This window comes from Triturus cristatus, chromosome 1_2, assembly GCF_964204655.1.
Source record: "Triturus cristatus chromosome 1_2, aTriCri1.1, whole genome shotgun sequence".
NCBI classification, from domain to species: Eukaryota; Metazoa; Chordata; class Amphibia; order Caudata; family Salamandridae; genus Triturus; species Triturus cristatus.
In genome coordinates, this window is record NC_140580.1 from 1,009,912,028 (window position 1) to 1,009,939,706 (window position 27,679).

The 27,679-nt window shown below is 43.6% G+C and overlaps 1 protein-coding gene across 4 annotated transcripts in view; it reads left to right on the forward strand.

Moving 5' to 3' along the window:
* LOC146868589 (uncharacterized) overlaps positions 1-27,679 on the forward strand; it is a 1,503,661-nt gene that overhangs the window by 1,000,416 nt on the left and 475,566 nt on the right. For all 4 annotated transcript variants that reach the window (XM_085611695.1, XM_085611716.1, XM_085611705.1 and 1 more), the window contains 2 exons: positions 24,190-24,297; positions 25,880-25,933. In XM_085611695.1, the coding sequence (XP_085467821.1) occupies positions 24,190-24,297; positions 25,880-25,933 (162 nt within the window). The remainder of the gene's footprint in view (positions 1-24,189; positions 24,298-25,879; positions 25,934-27,679) is intronic.

The following is a 27,679-nucleotide window of genomic DNA, read 5'->3' on the forward strand; positions in this document are numbered from 1 at the left end:
GACCGCAATCTTCTGCTGATGACATATGTGTCTTTATGAAAAAAAAATATTTGTAATATATGTATAGCTAAAAATTAATGGAAGAAGACATGGGCAAATAAGTGTCTAAATACAGTATTAGCATCAGCAGAGGATTGCGGTCGCGTGAGTTATAGTTGCCTGCACTAACTATAACGGGGGAATTTCATTGGTTTTTTATCAGTAAAATGTCCAGCTAACTATAACATGTGTGAAACCTATGGTTTTTTCAGTGAATTTGCAAGGTTTTTTAAATGCTAATTCCTAACTATAACGTGTGTGAAACCTATGGTTTTTTCAGTGAATATATATATATATATATATATATATATATATGAATCCAAGATGGCTCAGATGTACCCGACTTCAGGCGCTGCTCGACGGGTGCGTCACCTCGCAGTTGAGCCAAACCGCCAATATCCACCACAGCACTCCCACAAGGGAAGAAGAGGTCGCACTCCAAACAGCTTTTAAACTCCGTTTTATTCCTTCAAGGTCGCAGAACCAACAAATTACCAACGCGTTTCGTTATACCAGATAACTTGTTCACGGTTGTTGTTTGCTCAATGCATTCGAAAAAAATGTTCATTTAATAAAGTGAATTGAAGGAAGTTGGCTGACATCATTTCCCGACATCTTTCACCATTCACCCTATGACTTATGGGTGATGTAGTCATTGCTTTACCAGTCAATTATTTACATGTTACGAATGTTCCAGGTTACGTGTTTTCACGTTTTTCAATTTTATTTACCATCACCATTTTATGAGTCTTGCAATTTTTAACTCAGGTGAGATGTGTTTGAATTTCTTTGCGTTTGTCCATTTGTACTATGTAAATTTAGGCCCTCTGGTGGGCATATTCTTTGTGTTTAAATACAGTTTGTTTTGACTCATTCAATTTATGATTGCAATCTTGAATTGATTTTCTTGCCAGCCCTCTGGTGGGCATACTCCTTGAGTTGTAAAAACAGTGCATTATAATCCGTTGGATTCATGATTGCAGTCTGAACTTGATTCTGTATGTGCTCAAGAACATTCATTTGTTCATAGGTGTATATACAGTTCTTCTGACTGATTTAACCCGAATGGCGTCATGGATCTCAAGTTCAAAATGTGTCTGGATTCTTTCTGGCGTAGGATTTTCTCCCTATTTCCACCACGCATATTTAAGGGTACTGATTCGATACCATAAAATTTCAAGGATTTCCAGTTGGCATTATGATAAATTTCCATGTGCCTGGCTACTGCATTGTTTTTGTCTTTATTTTTTGTGGCCTGTACATGTTCCAAAATTCGCTTCTTGAGCTCACAGATGGTGGAACCCACATATTTGAGTGAGCAAGGACATTCTATAACATACACTGTGTATTGGCTTTTGCACGTTATAAGATTTTTAATTTGCCATGTTTTTTTGTTAGCCATTGTGACTTCCATTGTAGGTTTAGCGATCTCACAAACTTTACAATTATGACACTTTACAAAGCCAGTTGTATGTAGCCATGTTTCTTTAAGTTTCTTTGTTTTGTAAAAGCTGTGTACTAAGCGATCTTTTAGATTCTTTGCTCTTCTGAAAGTGGTCACCGGGTAACTCCCCATTTTGTCACCAATTGTTCCATCTAATTGGAGAATTTTCCAATTTTTCTTCAAAATATTTACAATGTCTTTGGATTCTTGGCTATAACCCATAATGAATCTTATGGGTTCCTCTGTAGTGGCGTCTTTTTTGTCCTTTGGCATTAGACATTCCGCTCTGGTTTTGAGATTAGCTCTGCTCCAGCATGTATTAACCGTATTCCTCGGGTATTTTCTCTGTATGAATCTTTTCATCGTGGTTGCACTATGTTTTTGCCATTCTTGCTCTTGGCTGCAAATTCTTCACAGGCACAGGAATTCTCCGTATGGAATGCTGGATATTAATGAGGGTTGGTGAAAACTAGTTGCTTCCAAAGTGGCATTGGTTGCTGTATTTTTTCGGTGTAACGTTGTTTCTAAACCATTGTTTTGTATGTAAATTTCCGCATCCAGGAAGACAACTCGATCTTTGCTCAGGTTGTATGTAAATCTGAGGTTGGGTGTGCTGTTATTCAAAATTGTGAAGTACTCTTCAAATGTTTCCTCCTGTCCGTTCCATATAATGAGGAGATCGTCTATGAAGCGGATCCAGCTTACAATATGGTTCGTGTATTGATGATTTTTCCGATTCCATGCCACCTCTTGTTCCCACCATCCCATTACCAGACATGCATAACTGGGGCTGAAAGAAAACCCCATCGCCGCTCCGTTCTTTTGGCGGTATATGTTTTCCCCAAAGGAGAAGATGTTATTTGTTAAGCAGAGTTTCATCATGTCGAGCAACATCTCATTATGTTCTTTGTAGTGAATATTCCTTTCTTGTAGAAAATATTCACAAGCTTTTAATCCTTGCATGTTATCAATTGTGGTGTATAACGACACCACATCCATTGTAATAAGACAATAGGAGTTTTGCCAAGATAAGTCTTTCAGAATCCTGAGACAATCTGAAGTGTCCTTTATGTAGGATTTCAATTTGGCTACATATGGCATTAAAAAATAGTCAATAAAGTTTGCCACTGGTTCCATGAGCGAGCCCTTAGCTGACAGAATAGGTCTGCCAGGTGGTTTTTTAGAATCTTTATGTATTTTCGGGAGAAAATATATGGTTGCCAGTATCGGAAAATCCACCGTCAGGTATTTACGTTCATCATCATCGATCATGTTGTTAGCCACCCATGTTAATAATTTTTTATCCAGGTCTTTCTTTATTGTTGATGTGGGGTTGTTTTGCAATTTCTCATAATATTCAGTGTTGTTTAATTGTGAGTGGGCTTCTTCTGTGTACATGTTTTTGTCCCATAACACAATGTTGCCCCCTTTGTCCGCCATTTTGATTTCAAAATCATCTGTTTTGGATAATCTAGAAAGGGCCTCTCTTTCTGTTTTACTGAGGTTATCATGAAATTTTTTGTGTTTCAATCTGTATAGGTCATGGATGACCGCCTCATGAAAAAGATCAACTTTGTTGCCTGGGGTTAGTTGTGGATAGAATTTTGAACGTGGTCTTTTTTCACTCATTCCTGCGCCTAATTGTGGACATGCCGTGTTAAGGGTGACTTCTTTTCCTTTTTCTGCGTTTAGATTTAGTAAAGTTAAAAAGTCATCCGCTTCTTTGGCCAGAAGTGTTAATGTTGGTTTCTCCGATATTCTTGCCAACTTTGGTTTGTTTTGATTTTCCAGGAAATGTTTAGCAAGTTTAATTTTCCGAACATAGAGGTATAAGTCAATACGTGTTTGCGCCAAATCCATTCTTTGTGTGGGGCAATAGTTGATACCACGTTTCAATAATGATATTTCTTCCAACGACAATTCTTTTTCAGTTAAATTTATGATTTGGAGTTCATCTGCTATAGATCCTTCCTCTGCCTCATGCTCCTCGTTTTTATCCCACTCCTTTCTGTTGAGGAACTTGCTTCTTCGTCCCCTTCGTTTTGTCCGTCGCGTTTTCTTTGCTGCCAGCGTTTCCCTCTGCCTCTTCCTCGTGTTTGGCGTTGTGATGTTTGATTTTGCTCCCACTGGCGTTGTTGTAAAACCAGGCGCATGTCGCCTAAAAAAACATTCCTTGCTCCCTCAGGGGTTGCTTCGTTCTCCCCTTCACTTTGACCGGTTGAGGCCAGAGATGAGAAGCTGCTAGAGGTAGTTGAATACTTGCTGGTTGGTATTTGTTTAAATGGGTCGTATTTCCGTGCGAAGGTGAAGATTCTACCTTCTGCATAGTCCTCAGCATCCCTTATAAATTTGCTGTGTTTACGTTGTCTTACAATGTCCTCATGTTTGTCTATTTGCTTTTCCAAATCCTCTTTGAATTTTGACAATTCTGGATTCAATTTAACTGATTCTAAATCCTTTTCAATTGCTTAGATCGCTTAGTACACAGCTTTTACAAAACAAAGAAACTTAAAGAAACATGGCTACATACAACTGGCTTTGTAAAGTGTCATAATTGTAAAGTTTGTGAGATCGCTAAACCTACAATGGAAGTCACAATGGCTAACAAAAAAACGTGGCAAATTAAAAATCTTATAACGTGCAAAAGCCAATACACAGTGTATGTTATAGAATGTCCTTGCTCACTCAAATATGTGGGTTCCACCATCTGTGAGCTCAAGAAGCGAATTTTGGAACATGTACGGGCCACAAAAAATAAAGACAAAAACAATGCAGTAGCCAGGCACATGGAAATTTATCATAATGCCAACTGGAAATCCTTGAAATTTTATGGTATCGAATCCATAACCTTAAATGTGCGTGGTGGAAATAGGGAGAAAATCCTACGCCAGAAAGAATCCAGACACATTTTGAACTTGAGATCCATGACGCCATTCGGGTTAAATCAGTCAGAAGAACTGTATATACACCTATGAACAAATGAATGTTCTTGAGCACATACAGAATCAAGTTCAGACTGCAATCATGAATCCAACGGATTATAATGCACTGTTTTTACAACTCAAGGAGTATGCCCACCAGAGGGCTGGCAAGAAAATCAATTCAAGATTGCAATCATAAATTGAATGAGTCAAAACAAACTGTATTTAAACACAAAGAATATGCCCACCAGAGGGCCTAAATTTACATAGTACAAATGGACAAACGCAAAGAAATTCAAACGCATCTCACCTGAGTTAAAAATTGCAAGACTCATAAAATGGTGATGGTAAATAAAATTGAAAAACGTGAAAACACGTAACCTGGAACATTCGTAACATGTAAATAATTGACTGGTAAAGCAATGACTACATCACCCATAAGTCATAGGGTGAATGGTGAAAGATGTCGGGAAATGATGTCAGCCAACTTCCTTCAATTCACTTTATTAAATGAACATTTTTTTCGAATGCATTGAGCAAACAACAACCGTGAACAAGTTATCTGGTATAACGAAACGCGTTGGTAATTTGTTGGTTCTGCGACCTTGAAGGAATAAAACGGAGTTTAAAAGCTGTTTGGAGTGCGACCTCTTCTTCCCTTGTGGGAGTGCTGTGGTGGATATATATATATATATATATATATATATATATATATATATATATATATATATATATATATATATATATATATATATATATATATATTCACTTAAAAAACCATAGGTTTCACACAAGTTATAGTTAGCTGTACATTTCACTCGTAAAAAACCAATGAAATTCCACGTTATAGTTGGATCAGGTAACTATAACTTGCGCCCCCGCAATGCACTGCTGATGACGTCACATATTACATCACTTATGACATGGTCAGTGACATCACTCATGACATCAATGATGACATCTGAAATGACACATTGTGCATTGCGGTTGCGCAAGTTATAGTTACCTGATCTAACTATAACGTGGAATTTCATTGGTTTTTTACGAGTGAAATGTACAGCTAACTATAACTTGTGTGAAACCTATGGTTTTTTAAGTGAATTTGCAAGGTTTTTTAAATGCTAATTCCTAACTATAACGTGTGTGAAACCTATGGTTCTTTCAGTGAATTTGTACGGTTTTTTAAATGCTAAGTTATGTATTTATTTTTAATTTTTGCGAACCGAGCGCCCACGTTGTGCATTTCATACCGTGCACGCCTCGCCATTTTTTACAAAATATCAATTGTATTTTTCTCCCTTGGGGGTCCTTAGATTTCTATATTAAATGTGATTGTTAATTCTTTTTTTTTTACCGTACGCGTACGGTAAGCTTACCGTACGCGTACTCCGCGATTTTTTAAAAAAATTATTAAATTTATTTTTCATACTTTTTGGTCTTTCGTGAACCCCCTGACGAACGCTAGGGGGTCTGCAACTCTCTTCGTTGCCCCCTTTTCATGTTATCAACCTTTGTTTTTCAGTGCGAGAGACAGAAAATGGCGGCCGATACTTTCTGATTTCGACCGATTCGAATGTTTACAGTCATGTAACCACCAATCAGAATTGAGCTCGCGCACGGCACCGTACGCGTACGGTAAGCTTACCGTAAGCGCACGGAGCGCGCTTACAGATATATATATTGATTTAAATGCTATTTTCTCAGGACCTACTGAACAGATTTACACCAGACCTGCAAAAGGCACATCCCTGACCTGAGGACTACCTCTCTGCCCAATTTCAAGTAATTCTGTTCAGCCGTTCGGGCTGTAGCTCGGACTAAAGGTCCTATGGGAAAATGCATGGGGAAAACGCGTTTTGGACCCCCCTTTTTTCTCAGCCCCCGCTTGACGAATCCCCCCGAGACTTTCAGGGTAGGAGCGGAGCGTAGCGCCCCATTAGTTTTAAAAAATTCGCGAGGATTCGTCAACCGGCGCCAAAGTTATTCCAAATAGAATGTTGCGGATTTCCTATGGAAACACGGTCCTAACTATAACTATCTACTGGCGACCGCCAGTAGATAATATATATATATATATATATATATATATATATATATATATATATATATATATATATATATATATATATATATATATATATATATATATATATATATATATATATATATATATATATACATACATACATACATACATACATACATACATATACCAATACCATAAAACCTATTAAAAAACATTCTATTATAAAGTAAAACTTTAAACTATTTAAAAATCTCAATTTAAATTTCCCACTCCAGTCAGTGCAACAGTAGGGAAAAGGTTGGATATCAGAGGGGTAAAACTTACTATTCCCAATTCAGTGAGTACAGCAGTAAGGAGAGTGTTGGATAGCAGAGGGATAATATTTACCATTCCCACTCCAGTCAGTGCAACAGTAGGGAAATGTTTAATAGCAGAGGGGTAAAAATCTATTTCCACTCCAATGAGTGCAACAGTAGGGAAAGTGTTGGATGGCGGAGGGGTCAAAATGACTATTCCCACTCCAGAGATTGCAACAGTAGGGAAAGTATTGGATAGCGGAGGGGTAAAAATTACTATTCCCACTCCAGTCAGTGCAACAGTAGGGAAAAAGTTGGATAGCGGAGGGGTAAAAATTACCATTCCCACTCCTGTGAGTGCAACAGTTGGGAAAGAGTTGGATAGCAGAGGGATAAAATTTACTCTTCCCACTCCAGTTAGTGCATCAATAGGCAAAGTGTTGGATTGTGGAGGGATACAATGAATTATTCCCTCTCCAGCAAGTGCAACAGTAGGGAAAGTGTTGGATAGTGGAGGGATAACATTTACTATTCTCACTCCAGTCAGTTCAAACTGAAAAACAAACAAAATATCATCAACAAAATAAAAATATAAATAGATGTATATATGTATATATAAACACCCCGTTAGGTAAAAAAAAGTTATTACAAAGTAAAATAAATCAAAAAGAGTAAAAGTGAGTAATGGTACACTATGGGCACTTGCCCGGGATTTTGCATAAATTTGCCACTTATGTGTTAACCCTTGAACTTATAAAGTATTGCACTATGTATGTATGATTATATTGAGAACGAGGGAAAGGCTTGTCAATGAATTTTCAATTGATGCACATTATTTGTTGTATACTTGCTGGAAAAATAATTCAAATGAGGCATTTTGTGAAGTAACAAAGATGCAACACATCGTGGGATGATAATTAGTATCTTAAGAAAGTAATGATATTGTTATGAGTCTTCAGTGTAAGTTAGACTCCGAAAGTTTAAAAGTCAGCCCGGGATACGTTCCTCTGTAATGACATGTGACCAAGGTCGCTGAGATGACCGAAACACGTTATGCGATAGCTGACGGAAGAATAAAGCAAATCTTACCGCATGTGCATTCTGCTCTTGTTTTGTCACTGAAATAAATAGAACCTGTGGAAATATATACTTCCGGCACACAAGATCATCAAGACAGACTCCGACACCGCCATTCCAGTATTCAAGTAGGCTTTATTATTCTGATTTCAGGGCTGTAACTCGTTTCAGCAGGATTCCCTGCCTTGTTCACACCTATATATATATATGAAATTCCGTATCCAATCTTCAATACAGACAGACTTGCACACCAGGGTCACTTTCAGGAAAGTAGAGTAAACGGCAACGAGTTTCGACCTAAACAGTTTTCTTCACAAGACAAGTTCCACAACATTACATCTACCATTTATAGTGCACATGAAATATACATAAAGAACGGACAAACAGTGTTGGTTATTTGCATAGATAGTAAAGAGAGACTCTCTAAACCCCTAAGCACTCCTTACATTGAGATCTATTGATTATCACATTGTCTCAATTATTCTGTAGAGATGCATTTCAAAATAAAATGCAAATTTAGCAATTGTCTAAAATAGTGAGCAAGCTTGCATGGCTGGAAGCACATTTTAGATAGCTCATCAACAAATACCATTTAATTTCACATGAATTCATGGTATCAGATTTTACATAAATTTCGAATTAACAATCTTTAGGGGTTTCAATAAAAAATCTGGATCAAGCCAAGTGGCTTAAGACGTCATAATACAAATCCGTCTCCTGCTATGTTAATTTACACATATCCATTCATTCACAATTTAGACACACTACAAGAAATCCTAAACTGTAGTGAACAAGCTTGTATGGTAAAAACCATATTTTGAACTTCACAGCAATTGTCAAAAATTAAATTATCACATTCTGCGTGAATTTAAGAAAGGGCCATCTATATAGATCTTGGGCAAGAAACTTTTGATGGGCCAAGTGGCCTATGACTTCACAAAGCAAAAAGAGGGAGTGAGGGGGTCTCCTGCTGAGATAAACTGGATAGACACAACCAACATTGCTATATTCATGGTAAAACAAAAGTGAACACTGTGACAAAAACTGTGCGTATGAACATAAAGCAAAAGGGAAGGGGGGATAAAAACACAAGGGATGCAGACTTGATGAACACTGCTATATAAACCTAAATAGCTCAGTTATCTAAACACTCAAAGTGGTCTACTGTCGATCAGAAACTGAAGATCAATGTTGACTATGCCTCCGGTGAAGCTTTTTTCCAAAACTGCTGATACTGGATCATGGCTGAGAGCCCTCGCCACGACACAGCACACACAGGGGAAACATGTTTCACCACGAAAGCGGGTGAACAGGTTTCGGAACATGTCAGGTACTTATCCAGTATGGACATAGAGTTCCTCATCTTCGATCTTCGTTAATTCCAGAGGGGCTCTTGCTATCAAGGAGTATGATATATCTGGACTCCAAGATTCTTAGTTGTCTTTCACGATCTCTCCCTCTGGGTTTTGCTGCAATCCTGTCAATACCAAAAAAGACAGTCTGTTAGCATTTTTATTATGGTATCTCAACCAATGTCGTGCCATAGAGTAACTCAAATCTCCTTTACTGATTGCTCTTATATGTTCCAATATCCTCTTTTTTATAGGGAAAATAGTGCTCCCCACATACATTTTCTCACAGGGACACAATATCACACATACACAGAAATCAGAATTGCAATTCATACATTTCTTGATATCAGCTGTTTTGCCTGTTGGTAATGGGTACGTCTTCCTATTCTTGCTGCCACTGCATGCTTTGCACTTTCCGCATTTAAAGAAACCCTTTTGCTGTTGTGCCCAACCTTGCTGTTTTGTGGTCACCCTGTAGCTATTCACTAGCATATCCTTCTGATGGATACATCTGCCTTGTAGATTCCTCACCTTATGAATATCCTTTGCACCAGCATTCCGCAGATTTTTTTTCCCTAGCTCTCCACGCCGACGAGGACGTCTGCTCCGCTTGCGACTCCGCATGACTTCACCGGAGCTATAAGAGAGCCTCGTCGGCGTGATGGCGTCAGTTCCCTTTTTTCCGCGCCGTCGACGCGTAACGTTTTCTAGCACTCTTCATATTTGTGGAGTTACTTTTTTGTTTCTTCAGCGTCAACTGTTGCTAGAAGTGATGTCTTCTTCGAGGAAGTCTGGTTTTAAGCCCTGTAGGGAATGTCGGGGTCACATGTCCATCACTGACCCCCATGAAGATTGTCTGTGGTGCTTATCGTCGGATCATGACATGGAGGACTGTTCCTGTTGCAGGAAGATGAACCCCAAAGTACTTAAGGAACAGGAAGCAAAGTTATTTCTGGCCAAGGCAAAGAAAGAAGGTAGAGGGCGCAAGCGTGATGAATCAAAGTTGAAGTCGTCGACTTCGCATACGTCGAAGTCGAGAAAACACAAGAAAAAGAGATGTCATGGATCTCGGCGCCGCTCGACAAAGGGTGGGGCTTCGAGATCACCTTTGCCTGCCCCTCGACGTCGCCGTAAGGACTTTGTTTCTCCATCACCCTCTCCTTCTCCTCGTACGACTCCGGAGAAGTCTCCTTCGCCTAGAGGCACTCCGGCGCAGTCTCCAGCGCCAAGGGATTCACCAGCTTCCGACGCCAAGTCAGTTGAGGATGTTCTATCTTCTTCTGTGCCAGAGATTGAACCGGTGGATTCAGCAGTGGATCCGAATGTTACGACGTCAGACACTCCCCGTTTGGATACTGGTTCTAATCCATATCCTCAATTCCCGGCTCCAGGGGCGGATCCGTCGCATTTTTTAAATGCCATGTACGGAGTCTTTCAAAGGCCGGCTTTCCCATCCGGAGCACCTTCTGGTCCCATGGGTCAGCTGGCATTCAATTTGGGTGTGCCACAACATTATGCCCAGGCATCCTTCATGCCCTTTATGCCGATGGTGCCGTCATGGCAATTTACGGCACCGAGAATCTCAACGCTGTTGATACAATCTTCAGCGCCGTCTGCAGAGCCTTCCTCTCTGCCTCGTGTGAATCTTGTGCCTTAATAGGAGCCCCCCTCGTCGCTGGCTCCGAAGCAGTCGGCGCCATGTATGGCGCCACCGATGCCGCGTTCATGGAGAGAGGCTCAGAGGCTTTTAGAAGAGGAGCAGTACCGTAGAGAGGATGTAGAGGAGGGCGAGTTGGAGGAGTCTCTGGATGAATTCGAAGGAATTCAAGAGGCAAGTGGATTGGACACCTCCTCTGAGTGGGAGCTCTCTTCTACAAGGGCTTCACTTCCTCAAGACGTAGCTCCCTACCATTTGGTGATAAGGAAAGCTGCGGATCTTTTAGATTTGCAGTTACCGACTGCTGAATATAAACCAAATTTGTTGACAGAGGTGTTGCATTTTCCTTCTTCCATAATTGAGCCTCTGTTACCTTTTAATGAAGCTCTTTTGGATCCTATCATTGAAGTTTGGCGCAAACCACTTTCTTCGTCTGCTGTTTCTAAGGCTCTGGCTAGGAGGTATAGGACTGCTCCAGGGGATCCAGATTTTCTCACTTCCCATCCATCTCCAGAGAGTTTGGTGGTACAAGCATCCTGCTCCAAGCACTCATCATGTGCTTTTCCACAGGCCCCAGCTGACAGGGACTCAAAGAAAATGGAACTGTCAGCTATAAAGGTTTTCTCCTCTTCTAGCATGGCACTGAAATCAACCAATGCCACTTGTCTGTTGGGCCGCTACACACATGCATTGATGACTCGGTAAAGCAATTGGCCCCCAAGTTGCCTGATGAAGAGAAGGGAAACTTTATGGAGGTTCTGTCAGATGCTCAGGCTGCAGCTAGACAGGTTATTCAATCAGGCCTGGATACGGCTGATTCAGTAGCCAGAGTTATGGGCTCCTCCAGTGCTACAAGAAGGCAGGCTTGGCTTCGCTCTTCTGGATTTTCCCCTGATGTCCAGGCCACTCTTGTTGATTTGCCCTTTGACGGGTCAAAGCTCTTTCGGGAGAAAGCAGATTCGGCCTTATAAAGGTTTAAAGACAGCAGGGCCACTGCGAAATCCTTGGGGTTGCAGACCCAGTCGAGAGGTTTCGGCTACAAGAGATATCGAGGATTTGGAAAGTCTTCCTTTCGCAACTTCCGCCAACCTCAGCATCAGCAGCAAAATCCGCTCTATAAATCTTATAGAGGAAGGGACAAAGGTCGCCAACGTGGTTCTGCCTGCAATCTCTCCTCCTCCTCTTCTGCCTCCCTCGCTCCCTCTGGTACCACAGGAAAGCAGCCCTAGATCCCCCATTCTTGATCATGTGGGTCCTGTAGGGGTCGGCTGTCTCACTTTCTGCACGGTTGGAAATCGGTCAGGACAGACCTTTGGGTTTTAAACCTTGTGGAGAATGGGTACGCCCTTCCCTTTCGGAAATTTCCTCCTCCTTACCCTCCTTGCCAAGCTTTTTGCTCAGAGGACCATTTGCTTCTTCTGCAGAAGGAGGTTCTTGCATTACTACAAAAAGGTGCGATATAGGTGATTCCAGAGCAGGAAAGGGGTCAGGGATGCTACTCCCGATATTTCCTTATTCCCAAAAAGGAAGGCAGGTTACGTCCGATCCTGGACCTCAGGGTCTTGAATTTGTACCTGAAGCAGGAGAAAGTCAAGATACTGACCCTTGCTCAGGTTCTTCTGGCGCTGCAGCAAGAGGACTGGATGGTGTCGATCGACTTGCAGGGTGCGTATTTTCACATCCCCATTCTGAAGTCGCACAGGAAGTATATCCGTTTTACAGTTGGGTCGTAACACTACCAGTTTGCGGTCCTCCCGTTTGGTCTTACTACTGCACCTCGAGTCTTCACAAAGGTGATGGCAGTGGTGGCAGCTCATCTCAGAAGTTTGGGGATTCCTGTTTTCCCCTATCTGGATGACTGGTTGCTCAAAGCGGAGTCGCCAGAGATGGTGCTTCATCATCTGCGGGTAACATCTCAACTGTTGTTCAACTTGGGTTTTTCAATCAATGTGCCCAAATCTCACCTGGTGCCCTCTCAGCGCAACCTGTTCATAGGGGCGGTACTGGACACTACTGTGTGTCGAGCATTTCCCCTTCTACAAAGAGTTCTCGACATTTAGGAGATGATCCCTTTATTCCACAATGGAGCGGTTGTTCCAGTTCTGAAGATCCTTCGCCTGCTGGGTCTGTTCACCTCCTGCATTCTGTTGGTCAACCATGTATGCTGGCACATGAGGGTGCTCCAGTGGTGTCTCCGCAGGCAGTGGTATCAGCACAGCGGAGATCTCAGGGAGTCAGTCAGGATCTCCAGAGAAGCTGCAGCGGATCTGTCTTGGTGGAGCGTGGAGGGCAATCTTTCTCAAGGAAAGCCATTTAATCTTCCTCCATCAGTGGCCACAGTGATAACGGATGCCTTTACCCTAGGGTGGGGTGCTCATCTGGGGGATCTGGAGATTAAGGGTCTTTGGTCTCCAGAGGAAAGACTGTCTCATATCAATCTTCTGGAATTGCGGGCGATACGTTCGGCACTCAAGGCCTTTCTCCCTTCCCTTCTCGGTCAGTCAGTTCAAGTCCTGACGGACAACACTACCGCAATGTGGTATGTCAACAAGCAGGGAGGAGTAGGGTCGTACTGTCTCTGCAGAGAGGCGTTGCGGCTTTGGTCCTGGGCTCAGGACCATCGGATTTGCTTGATGGCGAATCATTTGGCCGGGGTGTTAAACATGCGTGCGGACAGTATCAGTCGGCAGTTCTCCGCCGACCACGAGTGGAGGCTTCATCCGGAGGTAGTTCGACACGTCTTCCGGACATGGGGGACTCCTCGGGTGGACCTGTTTGCCACTTTCGAGAATGCGCATTGCCCATCATTCTGCAGTCTCCAGTTTCCGATGCAGGGGGCGTTGGGGGACACGTTTCAATTGAGTTGGAGCTTGCAACTCCTTTATGCGTTTCCTCCCATACCCTTGATTCCTCGGGTTCTGAAGACGATTCGCCAAGACCGGGCCCAAGTCATATTGATCGCCCTGGATTGGTCAAGAAGGGTGTGGTACACAGATCTACTTCACCTCTCACCGCACCCTCCGCTCTGTCTCCCTCTCAGGGCAGTCCTCCAGTCGCAAGGGCAGGTTCTACACCCCCACCTCCAGAGCCTGCACCTTCATGCCTGGAAATTGAAAGGGGCAACTCGAGTTCCTCCTCTCTCCCGCCTGATTTGGTGGATGTTATTTTATCGGCCAGGCGACACTCCAAGTCCATTTACTCCTACAGATGGTCAAGATTCGTTTAATGGTGTGGCGAGAGCTCCATTGACCATTTAAAGGCCCACTTGTCCAATGTTCTTCAGTTTGCTCTTTCCTTGGCTCAGCAGGGCTGTGCTGTGGCCACGGTTAAGGGCTATTTGTCGGCCTTATTGGCTTTCCTGTGTCTTCCTGATCAGCCGTCTTTATTTATGTCTCCTATCGTTTTGAGATTTATCAAAAGCCTTACCAATAGGTTTCCGCCTACTCCCTTTATTATGCCCCAGTGGGATCTTAATCTTGTTTTGACTTTTTTGATGAGTTCCCCTTTTGAACCCCTTCATAGCTGTCCTTTGAGACTTGTGTCTTTTAAAACAGTCTTTCTTGTAGCCATTACCTCAGCAAGGAAGGTGAGTGAGCTTCAAGCTCTTAGTTCAAAGCCCCTGTTTTTGACTTTACATGCTGAAAGGATCGTCCTCAGGACCAGGGCTGCTTTTCTGCCTAAGGTAGTTACTCCTTTACATCTGGGGCAGTCCATAACTCTCCCTGTGTTTTATCTTCCCCCTCACCCTTCCAAGGAGGAGGAGAGACTTCACCGCCTGGACCCTAAAAGAGCGGTGAGCTTTTATTTGGACAGAACAAAGGACTTTCGTTTGGACGATCAGCTCTTTGTGGGCTACGTTGGACATTCAAAAGGCAAAGCTGTGCACAAGCTTACTCTATCAAGATGGAGCATCTTGTGCATCAATATCTGCTACGCCCTTGCTGGTAAGGAACCACCTGAGGGTATTGGGGCTCATTCTACTAGAGCTAAGTCTTCCACCTCTGCTTTGGCCAGAGGTGTTCCTGTAGTGGACATTTGTAAAGCTGCGACTTGGGCCTCCCTCCACACTTTCGCGAAGCATTATTGCTTGGATTCCGAAATGAGGAGGGAGGGCCATTTTGCGTGTTCTGTCTTGCGGGACTTTTTGATATACGAAAGGTGGACACCCTCCTCCGGGAGTGGGATTGCTGTGGGAATCTATTCATAAGGTGAGGAATCCACAGGCAGATGTATCCATCAGAAGAAAAAGTTACTTCCCTTCGGTAACGCTTTTTCTGGTGGATACAGTATCTGCCTGTGGATTCCTCACTGACTCACCCTCCTCGCCTGTTGTCCACCTTTGTATACCTAAAGGAATGCCTTATTTGGCTTGTTGTGGTTTTACTTTGTATCTTCTGTCTATCTGGTACATTTATAGGAAATGCTGATGTTATTTAGCTTTCCTTTCTGATTTTGTACTGTGTATTTTGGTTCAAATATTGTGTACTGTGTATTCTTTGAATCTGTTGTCGGTCCACCTGTTCGCCTCGGAGGCACGGAAAAAACGGGTGGAACTGACGTTATCACTCCAACCAGGCTCTATTATGGGTACGGTGACGTCGTGCTGAGTCGAGAGCGGAGCCGACGTCCTCGTTGGCGTGGAGAGCTAGGAGAAAAAAAATCCGCGGAATGCTGGCGCAGGGGATATTCATAAGGTGAGGAATCCACAGGCATATACTGTATCCACCAGAAAAAGCGTTACCAAAGGTAAGTAACTTGTTCTTCAGGGAGCAGGCCTTCCTGTATGTAATCAGTGGATGCATGCTGACATTTGGGCCCATTACAGGGTCATTCTTCACCATTTGCCACTGTCTTTTAAGAGTATTACAAACAGATGTTGCCTCTGAGCTAAAAGTGGTGATCATTTTGACGCTATTCTCCTCACTGCTTGCATTAGATCTTTTCACCAGCAAAGCAGATCTGCCCTGTTTGGCCGCCTTCTCACCTGCTACTCTCAAAACTTTCTCGGGATAACCTCTTCTCCGGAATCTTCCCATCATTTTGTCTTTTTCATAGGCCTGGTGTGTGCTGCAATTGCATTTTGCCCTAATGAACTCCCAAAAGGGGATGCTCCACTTCAGGCTAGGTGGATGGTGGCTGTCTGCGTGTAATATACTGTTGCCTGAAGTGGCTTTCCTGTACAATTCCGTCAAGATTGTCCCATTTTCAGTTCTAACACACACATCTAAGATATACATTTTTCTCTGATCATATCTCTGTGTGAAGCGGAGATTGATCCCATTATCCGCTATCATGGTAAATAATCTTTCTAAGCCAGTTTTGGTACCACTCCACATCATGAAAATATCATCTATGAACCTTGTCAAGAATATGATATGCATGGTCAAATGCTCATTTCTCTCTATCCAAACCAACTGTTCCTCCAACCATCCCATGAACATACAGGCGTAGCTCGGCGCAAAGCAGCTTCCCATAGCGGTTCCAACTACTTGCTTGTACCACCTGCCTTCAAAAAGGAAAAAGTTGTTTTCGGGGCAAAAAGTTAGCATGTTAATTAACATCATAGAATGTTCATATAGGAAGATCGATTTGTCCCTAAAGAAATTTTTGCTTGCTCCAATGCCCTCATATGTTTAATACAAGTGTAAAGAGAGACCACATCAATCGTTACCAGCCAAACGTTCTCCTGCCATGAGATACCTTCTATTTTGTTGATGAAATCTGTGCTGTCCCTGCAATGGGATGGGATGCTAAGAAAATATGGGAATAGATAAGAATCCAAGAATACAGACGTGTTTTCAAGGAGACTACCATTTGCTGACACTACGGGCCTGCTCGGTGGGGGAGTGCTGTCATTATGGATCTTCGGCAGCATGTAGAAACATGGTGCCGTTGGTTTTATATTTATATATATATATATATATATATATATATATATATATATATATATATATATATATATATATATATTTATATTCACTGAAAAAACCATAGGTTTCAGGCCTCGTATAGTTAGGAATTAGCATTTAAAAAACCTTTGAAATTCACTGAAAAAACCATAGGTTTCAGGCCTGATATAGTTAGGAATTAGCATTTAAAAAACCATAGAAATTCACTAAAAAAACAATGGGTTTTAGGGGGGTGATGGTTAGCTGGACATTTCACTCGAACAAAACCATTGAAATACCTCTGATATAGTTAGTTGTACTGACTACATTTCGCGCGCCCGCAATCCTCTGCTGATGATGTCACATATTACATCATTCATGACATGGTCAGTGCCACTTAAGGCCCCGGGGACCCCATCCCCTGGGGCCTGGCCTCTCGTTGGGGACTGTGGGGGGTCCCCAATCCCCCCACGGTCCCAGCCGGCTCCCCGCCTCCTGCGGGTGCCGGCATTGCTTCTCCACATGGGGAGCATTTAACATGCTGCTCCCCATATAACATGCTGCTACCCATATGGAAAAGCAATCTGCTTTGCTTCATTGAAGTGAGAGCAGGTTTCCCTGCTCTCGCTTCAATGAAGCAAAGCAGTTTGCAATGACAGGGCGGGAGCCGCGAGGCTCTCGCCCTGTCATTGCAAACTACAGTGTCCCGGGGGTGGGCACCCCGGGACACTGCAGGAGCCGGCCCTGGGGGGTGGCGGTCCCCAGGGCCTATACAAGGCTCCAGGAGGGGGGCCCCCCACCCACATTGTGAAGTTGCCCCGGGGGGTGGCGGTCCCCGGGCTGGGGGGCCTGAGAGCCCCCCATACCAAATGACTTGAAGCCCCCCGGGGCTGGTGGGGCCTGAGAGCCCCCCCCCCCCCCATTTTAAGGATGCCCCAGGGGTGGCGGTCCCTAGGGCAGTGTGGGGGGGAATGGGACCCCCCCACACTTTTATTATGCCCCTGGGATTTGTCCCCCCGGGGGCAAATCAGCATATGTACGCATATGTAGCATATGCATGTTTTTTTTCTATCGGCCGGATGCGCGCAACCAGCGCGCATCCTCCCATTTTTTTAAAAAAAACATTTTTTTTTTGTGCCTTGGGGGTCCTTGTGGGACCCCCTGAGCAGGCCTAGGGGTCAGGGTGTTTCGACCCCGCCCCCTTTTTGCATTTTGCGACCTTTTTTGGGGGGTTTCTTGTGCCTCGGTTCTACTGAGGATTCGTCAATCGGCGCCAAAGTTATTCCAAATAGAATGTTGCGGATTTCCTATGGCAAATAAGTCCTAACTATATCTACCTAGTGGCGACCGCCAGTAGGTAATGTATACATATTCACTGAAAAAACTATAGGTTTTAGGAACGTTCTAGTTAGTTGGACATTTCACTCGTACAAAACCATAGAAATTCCGGTGTTATAGTTAGTTCAGTTAACTATAACTCGCGCCCCCGCAATGCACTGCTGATGACGTCACATATTACATCATCCATGACATGGTCAGTGACATCACTGATGACATCTCAAATGACATGCCTGATGACATCATCCAGTGACTGTGTGTTTCCGTAAAGTTTAAATTTGTTTTATATATATGCCAAGCTGTATTGAAGAATGAGTGGGTGTATAAGTGTCTGTATGGAGGATTTAGTAGGTACATGACTCACTGTATAAGTGAGTGATTAAATGTGTCTTTCTGAATGCATGGGTTAGTGACTAAACTGTGTGAAAGTCTGTATCAGTCAGTCTGTTGTGATTGCTTGCCTGAGTATTTGTATGGCTACCTGAGTGTGTGTGTGTGGGTGGGTAGGAGGTGTGTTACTCTGTGCATAGATGTGTGAGTGGTTGATTCACTGGGTGTGTGGGTTCAAGAGTGCATGTGGAAACAGCTGTATGGGTGGGTGAGTGTGTGTATGGGTGTGTTGGTGAGTGAATGGATGTCTCTGTGGTACATGTGCAAGTAAGTACATATGGTAAATGCAGTATATGTGAGTAATGGTGTACATAAATAACTATATGTGAGAGTCAGTAATTGTGAGAGTGACTGCAAGGATGAGTGTGTATTTGTATCAGTGATTCTATAAGAGAGTAATTATGTGTTAGTATCTGTATGAATAAGTGAGGTGGTGTCTGTATAACTATATAGGTGAGTAAACAGAAGTATGTGAGTAACTCTGGATATGTGGCAGTGTGTGAATGTCTGTATAGGTGTATGAGTGCAGATGATAGTGTTGTATTGATGAGTGACTGCATGTATGAGTGACTGTATGGGTGAATGAGTGGATGGGTGTGTAGACCTAGGAATCAGTCAGCGCGTATTTAGTAACTGGTATTGATGTCTATTCTTTCAAAAATGGTAGTCTGTATTTTAGAGTGGGTGTATCAAAGGTTATATTCAGGTGTGAGGAGGTGCATCAGATTTTCACGTGGATGATGTCATCAGTGATGTCATCAGTGATGCATTTGAGGTGTCATCAGTTATGTCACTGACCATGTAATGAATGATTTAATATGAGACGTCATCAGCAGTGCATTGCGGGGGTGCGAGTAATAGTTAGCTGAACTAACTATAACACCGGAATTTCTATGGTTTTATACGAGTGAAATGTCCAACAAACTATAACGTTCCTGAAACCTATGGTTTTTTAGTGAATTTTTATGGTTTTTTAAATGCTAATTTCTAACTATAACGTGCCTGAAACCTATGGTTTCTTCAGTGAATTTTTTTAAATGAAAATTTGTAAGTCTAATGTATCCTATGTTTTTTTTTATTTTCTATACATATATATATATTTTTAAAAATGTGAATAATTTTTAGTTAGGAAAACTATATTCATTCTTTTTTTTTTTTTGTAATATTATACAGAAGTTGCGCACCCTTCGCACATCCTACACGATGGCTGCGCGCATTCCGGTAGCCATTTTGAAAAGTCGCGCTGGGGTCACGACTTTTGCGTAATTTGTAAAGTATGAAATATCTTTAAATTAATTATAAATAAAAGATTTCCTTTGTGTTTGTCTAAATTTATTAATAAAAGTTTTTTTAAAGTATTATTTTCAATATAATTTAGATGAAAGTAACGTTACGAAATGCGCGGTGTAGCCGCTTAATGTGCGCAACATCTCCCCACGCGTATTTCCGGGGTCGTGCCGTGATCGCGCTGCGATAGAGCCGAAATCGAGACTTCGGCGTACTTTTAAAGTTGAAAAAATGACATGTCATGCAGAGTGGGACCCATGATTAGAGTAGGCACTGAGATGAGAATTATCAGGTCTGAGGAAATTGAGCCCAAGACCCGCCAAGGCGGGAATTGAACCCTGGTCCCGGGCCAGATTGCTGTATCAGTCTGCCGCTCTAACCATTGAGCCACACTTCTCCACCACCTATATCATTCGTAAGTGGTGCTAGCACCAGCTTACAAAGGCTGCAATGGCAGGCCTGTAGAGATAGTTTGAATGGTCTCCCATAGGTGGCATAATACATGGTTCAGCTTATGGGATACCTATGCCCTGGGTACCTTAGTACCATATACTAGGGAATGATAAGTGTGAGTAGTTGGCCTGATGTATGATGTCACTAGTTCTAGTGTACACCTTATATCAGTCCAAACAACCTTTATGGTGATTGGTTGTAAAGTCAACCTTATAGACCAGCTATCCTAGTGGTAGCATGGACAAGAGCAGTCTTAGGCTAAACTCTGAATGGCATGTGAAGCCAGCTGTGATACCATATATAATCCCTTGAATACCAAATGAAAGGACACCACAACAGATATATATATAAAATAACGTGTATTTATTCTAGTCAAACCCTCCGCACTCTTTATGAGATTCGAGGTAAGTACAACACAGTCTTATTCAAGCATACATTAAGTCACACAGGTAAGTAATACAGTTAGGCCCTTGGGGCCACGCAAACCATATACTAAGTAAGTGGTATAAGGACCACTGTCACGGAAATAGGATAGGCCTAGGCCTAGGGAATCGCTGGGGCTACACTACACTACCAACAGTTAGGAAGTGGGAGGCCCACGGGATTCAGGTGCAGAGTTGAAACACTCACGCGTAATGCGTATAGTCAATAGAAATAGTACAGTTCTGAAATAAACAGTTTTAGGACACTTCTGAAGCAACTAGGAAGTCGAGACTCGGAAACTAGACCCTAGGATAGTCACTACCCTTGTGAGCACCGAAGTACCCAAGTTACCTAGCCCACCGGCTGCGGGTGCATAGGTGTGAACTTGCGTCGGGTTTCGTCGTGGACTTCTATGGATGCCTGAAGGAAAGTTGCTGACAGGCAGTCAGTGAAGAGTGTCCGGTGGATCCCAAGGCCGGGATCAAGAAGGAAGGGTACCTGCAAGCAGAAGGGACAGAGTCAAGGTCACTAGCCAGTGACCACGTGGAACTAGGAAGGAACCAGGTGATGTCGTGAAGATTGCAGGTGAAGGGTGAAGCTTGTCGCTGCAGCCACGGGTACCAGGAGACGTCGAGGACGGCCAGGACCAGGAGGCGAGCTGTCCCACAAAGGCTCTTGCTGTCGGCGGCGTCGAAGTCGAACTAGGACTCACCAAGCCTTGGCAAGCGGAACCCACGAAGAACGGAGGACTTGCTTCTGGTGCAGACCAGGAAGGTCTGGGGTGCTTCTCTTTTGCAAAGAAGCGGGAGCCAGTCTGGAGGAGCCAAACCAGCAGTGAAGATTTCAAGGTGTGTCGTCACAAAGGCCGCTAGCCAACGTGCAAGCAACCGGACAGACACGGCAAGCAGGAAAATGCAGAAGGGCCCCACGCAGGACTCGTGGAGTGTGGGGGGCTGATCTTCGGTGCAGATGGTGCTTGGGGTTGGGGCTTCTCAATCCCCGGTGCACAACTTCGAGGGTGCCTCAGAAGCTGCGCTGGAAGATACTCGCCACTTTTCCCAGGTAGCCGGTCCCACGTCTCTCGTCGCCTCCACGGAGCCAGCTCGGCTGTGGATGTGGATCAGGGTCAGAGAAGTCTGGAAGTCAAGGCTCTGGTCGGGCTCTGCAATCGGTCCCTCGTAGAACTTCAGCAATGCAAAGGGTAGTCTCTTGATGGTGCCTGTTTCCACAGGGTAGCCACTCCTTGGCCACAAGGGAGATTCTTCAGTCTTCTTCTTTCGTAGAATGTCGAAGGTCCAGAGTTTCTGTTCAAGTTGCAGGTTCAGGATAATCTAATCTCCTGGGGCCCAGCTACCACTCTTATACTAATCTGGGGGGCTGGGTTGCCTGCTAGGTCACGCCTTATGGGTGGGACCTGGGAGGGGGGTGGTTTCGCGCCAGGACTGGGGCTGGAGTGCCCCAGCACCGGTTTGAACTGGACTATGCATGGGACACCTTGTGTGCCACAGGCATGTCTCATTCCTTTCAGCCCTCCCTGCCCCAATACACTAAAGTCTGTCTGGGGAGGTGCTAGCACCTCCCCAAGCAGGAAACCTATTGTCCAAGCCTCCCTTGCCGGGATCACTCCCAGCAGCAGGAGGTCAGACTCGTGTCTGTGGCAGCAGCATCCATTTTGTGATGCTGAGGCTTTGGATAGAGTTAAACAGCAAAGTAGGATTTTAACATGTCTCTCCCTCTAGAAGGGGGGAATAATATCCTCATCACCAGAAATGGGATGGGGGTATTATTCCAAATTGTTAGACACCTTACACAACATGTTTTGATACAGCTAAACCATAGTTACCATAACCGTTTAAGATTATAAGGCACTTTAAGAGTATATGGTAGGCTATATCATAGAACAGCTATAAGGAATTTGAACCGAAAGCTGCAGACAGGCTCAGCTCATGCTAGAGCACCATCTCACATGTTACCAAGCACTCTGCCTCCAGGATTGTTAAGGCCTGCCATAGGAGTGGCTGATAGGTACACATGTGTCTATTTTAAGGGTAGATATAGGTATACTATATCTAAGCAAGGGGTGATTACACGACCTTGCCCCAGCTGAGTGATCAGCCAGTTGTGTCTGATTGGAAGGCCAGACCAGGGGTGGCATAATACATGCTGCAGCCCCTGGGAGGCCTAGGGTACACCTATGCCCTGGGTACCTAGGGTACACTGTACAGGGTCCAATAAGGTCCAATAAGGTGATTCTTACCAATTTTGTATGTACCTAGGGTACATGGAGTCCATTTTAAAGAGAGAGCAGACAGCCTGAGACCCTGAATGGCAGGATCTCAGGCCAACTAAGTCGAAAAACCAGCTAGACACTAGGGAAAAAGTTGGGGGTAACCATAGTCAGATATTCACCTTCCTACAATAAGGATACCCCGTATCTAATCTGGAATGTACCTAGGTACTTTCCAAACCAATTTAGGGGAGAAAGCACAGAGACTGGGGTCCTGATTATCAGGATCCCAGTCAGATTAGTCAAAAACCATCACAGCACCAGGCAAAACGTGGAGGTAACCATGCAGAAGGATCCTACCTTCCTACAGTTGCCAACATTTGAAATAGAATTCCATGGGCATTTTTCAGCACAGCTATCAATTACTTACTTGAAAATGTGCCACACCCACTGCCCCAAAGCTCCGCCCAACCTACACAATTAGTATAATTGTATTCCGCCTACTTATCATAGTGCAGATTATAGGGTCTACTCAATAAAGAGAGAATTGCATGGAATTGAGACAGTAATTTTAAGCTTGAGGCCAAAGTAGCCGAGTTGAAAAAATTCTCACATTCAGCTGCATTGGAGAATTTTTCCAACTCTGCTACTTTTGCCTAAAGGGTGAAATTCCCTTTGCAATTCTCTCTTTATTGAGTAAGCCCTTATTTCCGGGACTGTCCTGGCATAGTGAATTACCCAGGACAGTCTCCAACTTGCCAGGACTGCCAGAGTAAAAACTGGACAGTAGGCAGCTATGCACTGATGTTTGCAAACAGTGATAGATGGGCTGCTTGAATTAATGGGCTGTAGTCTGTCAGCTCATACAAATGTATGGATTACAATGTGTGCATGCTTTGATTTGGCTTAAATGGCCTGTAGTTCAGCAGCATAGTGCACCTCCAGAAACCTAGAGGTGTACACTGCTTTCCGTAGTAGAGCATTACCTTCCTCACCAATAGAACATCTTAAACTGCACATACGATCAACAACTTGGCACACTGCATTAGCACACTTAATCTGAGTTGTTCTTGACACTTCTAATTGATGATGTGCTGGCTGGTGCTGTTTGGGCAGCACCACAATCATTAGGCCAGTCTAGAAACGGTACAGTAACTAGATGCTGAGCTTCATGCACCCAGGCAAGTTAAAGTGATCGAGCTCTGCCCAATGTGCACAGTGACAAGTTGTCACTAGAACAGGGTCACATAGTGCAAGAATCTCAAGAGTTGGCTCGGTGACTATACACACAGGAATCCTGCTTTTATGTTATTTGGGAGACTTTGGCTTCTGTGATTGACCTTTTTGTTGCTCTTTGCCAAATCATTACAGGGAGAACTTGGTCTACCTGGCCCATCTGGTAACATTGGACCGACTGGAATCATGGGAGATAGTGGAGTGAAAGGACCTAAAGGAGAGAAAGGTCAGGAAGGATTATTGGTAAGTTATCCCCTACCATCGACCACAAATACTTTCCCCATGCATTTGGAAAGGGCAATATCTTAATCATATTGCCTGATTTGGATTTGAAAAACGATGATAATAATAGCAATATTAATGTTATTGACGTTACTGTAAAATCCTGAATTTGTAGATTAGGTGGTAAAAGCAGAGGAGAATCCTACAGCCGAATATTCTCCACCATAAAGTATAGTGGAGTAAATTCTGCTGGTGGACTTTTCTAGTTAAGTTATTCCTCCGTATTCAGAGGATTTTCATTCACTGTGCAACTCTAAATCAGCTCCTCAGCCTGTGAAGTCCAAGATAGTCAGCCTGTCTTTGGGGGGGTCCCATTACATACACCATTGGTACTGATTCTTCTTCCCAAACTATCCAAATCTGTCAGTAGTGTTTGCTACATGCGGGCGGAATGTTTCCTATTAAGTAAGCTGAAGTCACCACTGACAAATGAAGGGTATGGATTGATTGTTTTGTGCTGTTTTTGGGAAGGTGAAGGTAAATAATTCCCATTGCTTTCTGAGGACTTACTGTATTGTTAACAACATGAAGAATTACATGAAAGAGAATGAAGTAGGGTCATAAAGTGAGTGTGCAAGGGAGACTGCAGTGTGATTTTTGTTGAGGGTGTAATAGTTAGAAAGGAAGAATGTGTTGGCCGAATCTACAAGGAAGTCTGTAAGTAAGCTTGTCGTGGTCTCAAAATATGCTGTTGAATTTGGATCCTGAAATATGTTCACTTGTAAATTGTGAAATGGCATTTGAATGAAGAAGTCTATTTGATGATTTAACCTTGTCCTAGCAATGAAGAAGACACAATCTTAATGTGTATGATAGTAAAATGTGTAATGCCATTGTGGAATGTAATATATTGAATGACAAGACCAAAAATGGCACTGCAGATTATTGAATTTACTGAACCATCAGGAGCAGATTACTGTTGGATAAGGCTGCACATATTAGGTTTTAAATGCTGAAATGCCACTGAGGAAAATCAATGTATTGGTTGCTTATTGGTAGGCTGAAGGTGTGAAATGCTGGAATGGCACTGAGGAAAATCAATGTGTTGGTTGGTTATTGGTAGGCTGAAGGTGTGAAATGCTGGAATGGCACTGAGGAAAACCAATGTATTTGTTGGTTATTGGTAGGCTAAAGGTGTGAAATGCTAAATGTATTGGTTGTACAAGGGCAGGAAGAGAAGCTAGAGATCATATATTTTGAATAGAAGATTGTGGAAAGACATTGGAAAAGATATTACAGAATAGTAATTTTTTGAGTCGTATTAGTAAATATTTCATGCATTCGCTACTAATTGATAGTTTTGCAATGAGGACATTTGAATGTGTTGGTTGATGAAGGGATAGACTATTATTACTGAATATTAGAGGTATGTTTTGTATTGCATAAGATTGACTGTAATAGGTAGTAGCAGATAATACTATGCTTGATACAAAAAGTGTTAGTCATAAATTGCCTAAGGAATATTTCTTCAAATACATATCCAGCATGCTCATAGCATCTTGCGTTCACTCTGCTGGTCTATTGTATATTTTTTTTTTACAAGGGTCAGCCTGGATTGATGGGTACATCCGGTCCTATGGGCTCTCATGGACTAACGGTATGTAATTTATGTAGCTACCATATTACACAAAATGTTAAGTAAATTATATTGAAATGAAATTTGTAAGTTATAAGAATAGATTTACAAAGTTGATGTTTCCTAACAATGTTAATTCTGATGGATTGCGTTTCCTGCTAATTCCTCACCTCATGAATTACCCTTCCAGGTTTTAGACAGGGCAGCAGCAATAGCTCCCCAGTGCTTCCAGGTGGCACTGCAAGGCTCCAGCATGACCAATGCCTCAGGAGATTATGATACTGTATATATTTTTCAAGATGACTCCTCACTTTATGAATAATTCTTGGAGGCTTCTGATTGCTCCACAAAACCTTTTGTTTGAGGCTTGTGTGGATGTAGATACACATTATGTGCTTATTCCTGCCATCTAGTGTTGGTCCCGGATATGTGCAATTTGCTTTTCTTCAAAGAAGTCTTTGGAGTCACAAGGTACTGTGATTCCTTCTCTTGCTGGTAATGTGCATGGTCATTAACTTCATTGTTAGATTGTTTTCTTTCCACCGTCGGGTTCGGACGTGTGCTCCTGTGCTCCGGGCCGACACCTTCGCGGTGCTCTGTTTGGTCCACATGGGTTCCTTCCCTCCGTTGGTATTGCGTTACTTTTTTTCTCTTCTTCTCGGGTCAATGACATCGCCATCACCATCCCATAGTTCCAGAGGAAGGACTGCCCCAACCACCCAGGAGGAGGACACGCCATCACACACAAAAGCTCCCTCTGACTCTCCACCTCGAGCGAATCCTTCTCCACCGCCGAATCCCTTCACTTCCAGGTCCAGACCAGCCCTAGAATCACACTTCATGGCACCCTTGCCTACTGACCCCCTGGCCCCTGTGCTCCATTCGCCACCACCATCACTGACATCATCGCACCCCATGCCATCGCCTCCATGGACTACATACTCATCGGAGACCTGAACGTAAACCTCGACAACCCCAGAGACCCCAACTCCACCACCCTCCTGGACAACCTCGCCAACATCAGACTGAAACAGCTCGTTACAACGCCTGCCCGCAAGGCAGGACACACCCTCGACCCCATGGACGAACCACTACTGCGTACACTTCCAGGTCGACAGACCCAAGCCACCCAAACCTGCACCGCGCCCTCCGTGAAGCAACTGGAGATCACTGAGGAGCAGCTCTACTCCACCCTCAACCGCGACACCCCCACCACCACGACCAACGCCAATCTCCCAGCCAAGGAATTACAGAAATGATCTACAACTGAGCAGACAAGCTTGCACCCCTATGCAACCCCAACAGACAGCGCCCCACGAAGGCCACCTAGTTCACCGCTGACCTCCAAGATGCCAGACACACCTGCAGACGTCTCGAAGAACTGGAGAAACAGCAAAACGTCAGAAGACTGCACCACCTACAAGAATGCCATGACGGAATACCACCAATGCAGCAGAACCACCAAAAGGACCTTCATTCAAAACAAAATCCTCGCCAAATCCAGCAACTCCAAGGAACTCTTCAGCGTCATCCAGGATTTGACTAAGTCCCTCAGTGAAACCATGGACATCACCCCTTCCCAGGACCTCTGCAGCAAGCTCAGATCCTACTTCCATCTAAAAATCAAGAGCCTCTATATGACAATTTCAACGACCAGACACCTGACTCCACAATCACTCCCTTCTCCAGCGATGCCAGCCAGCCCACCATCTCCTCCTGGACACTGGTTACGACCGAAGAGACCACTTCGACCATGAAAGGCATCCA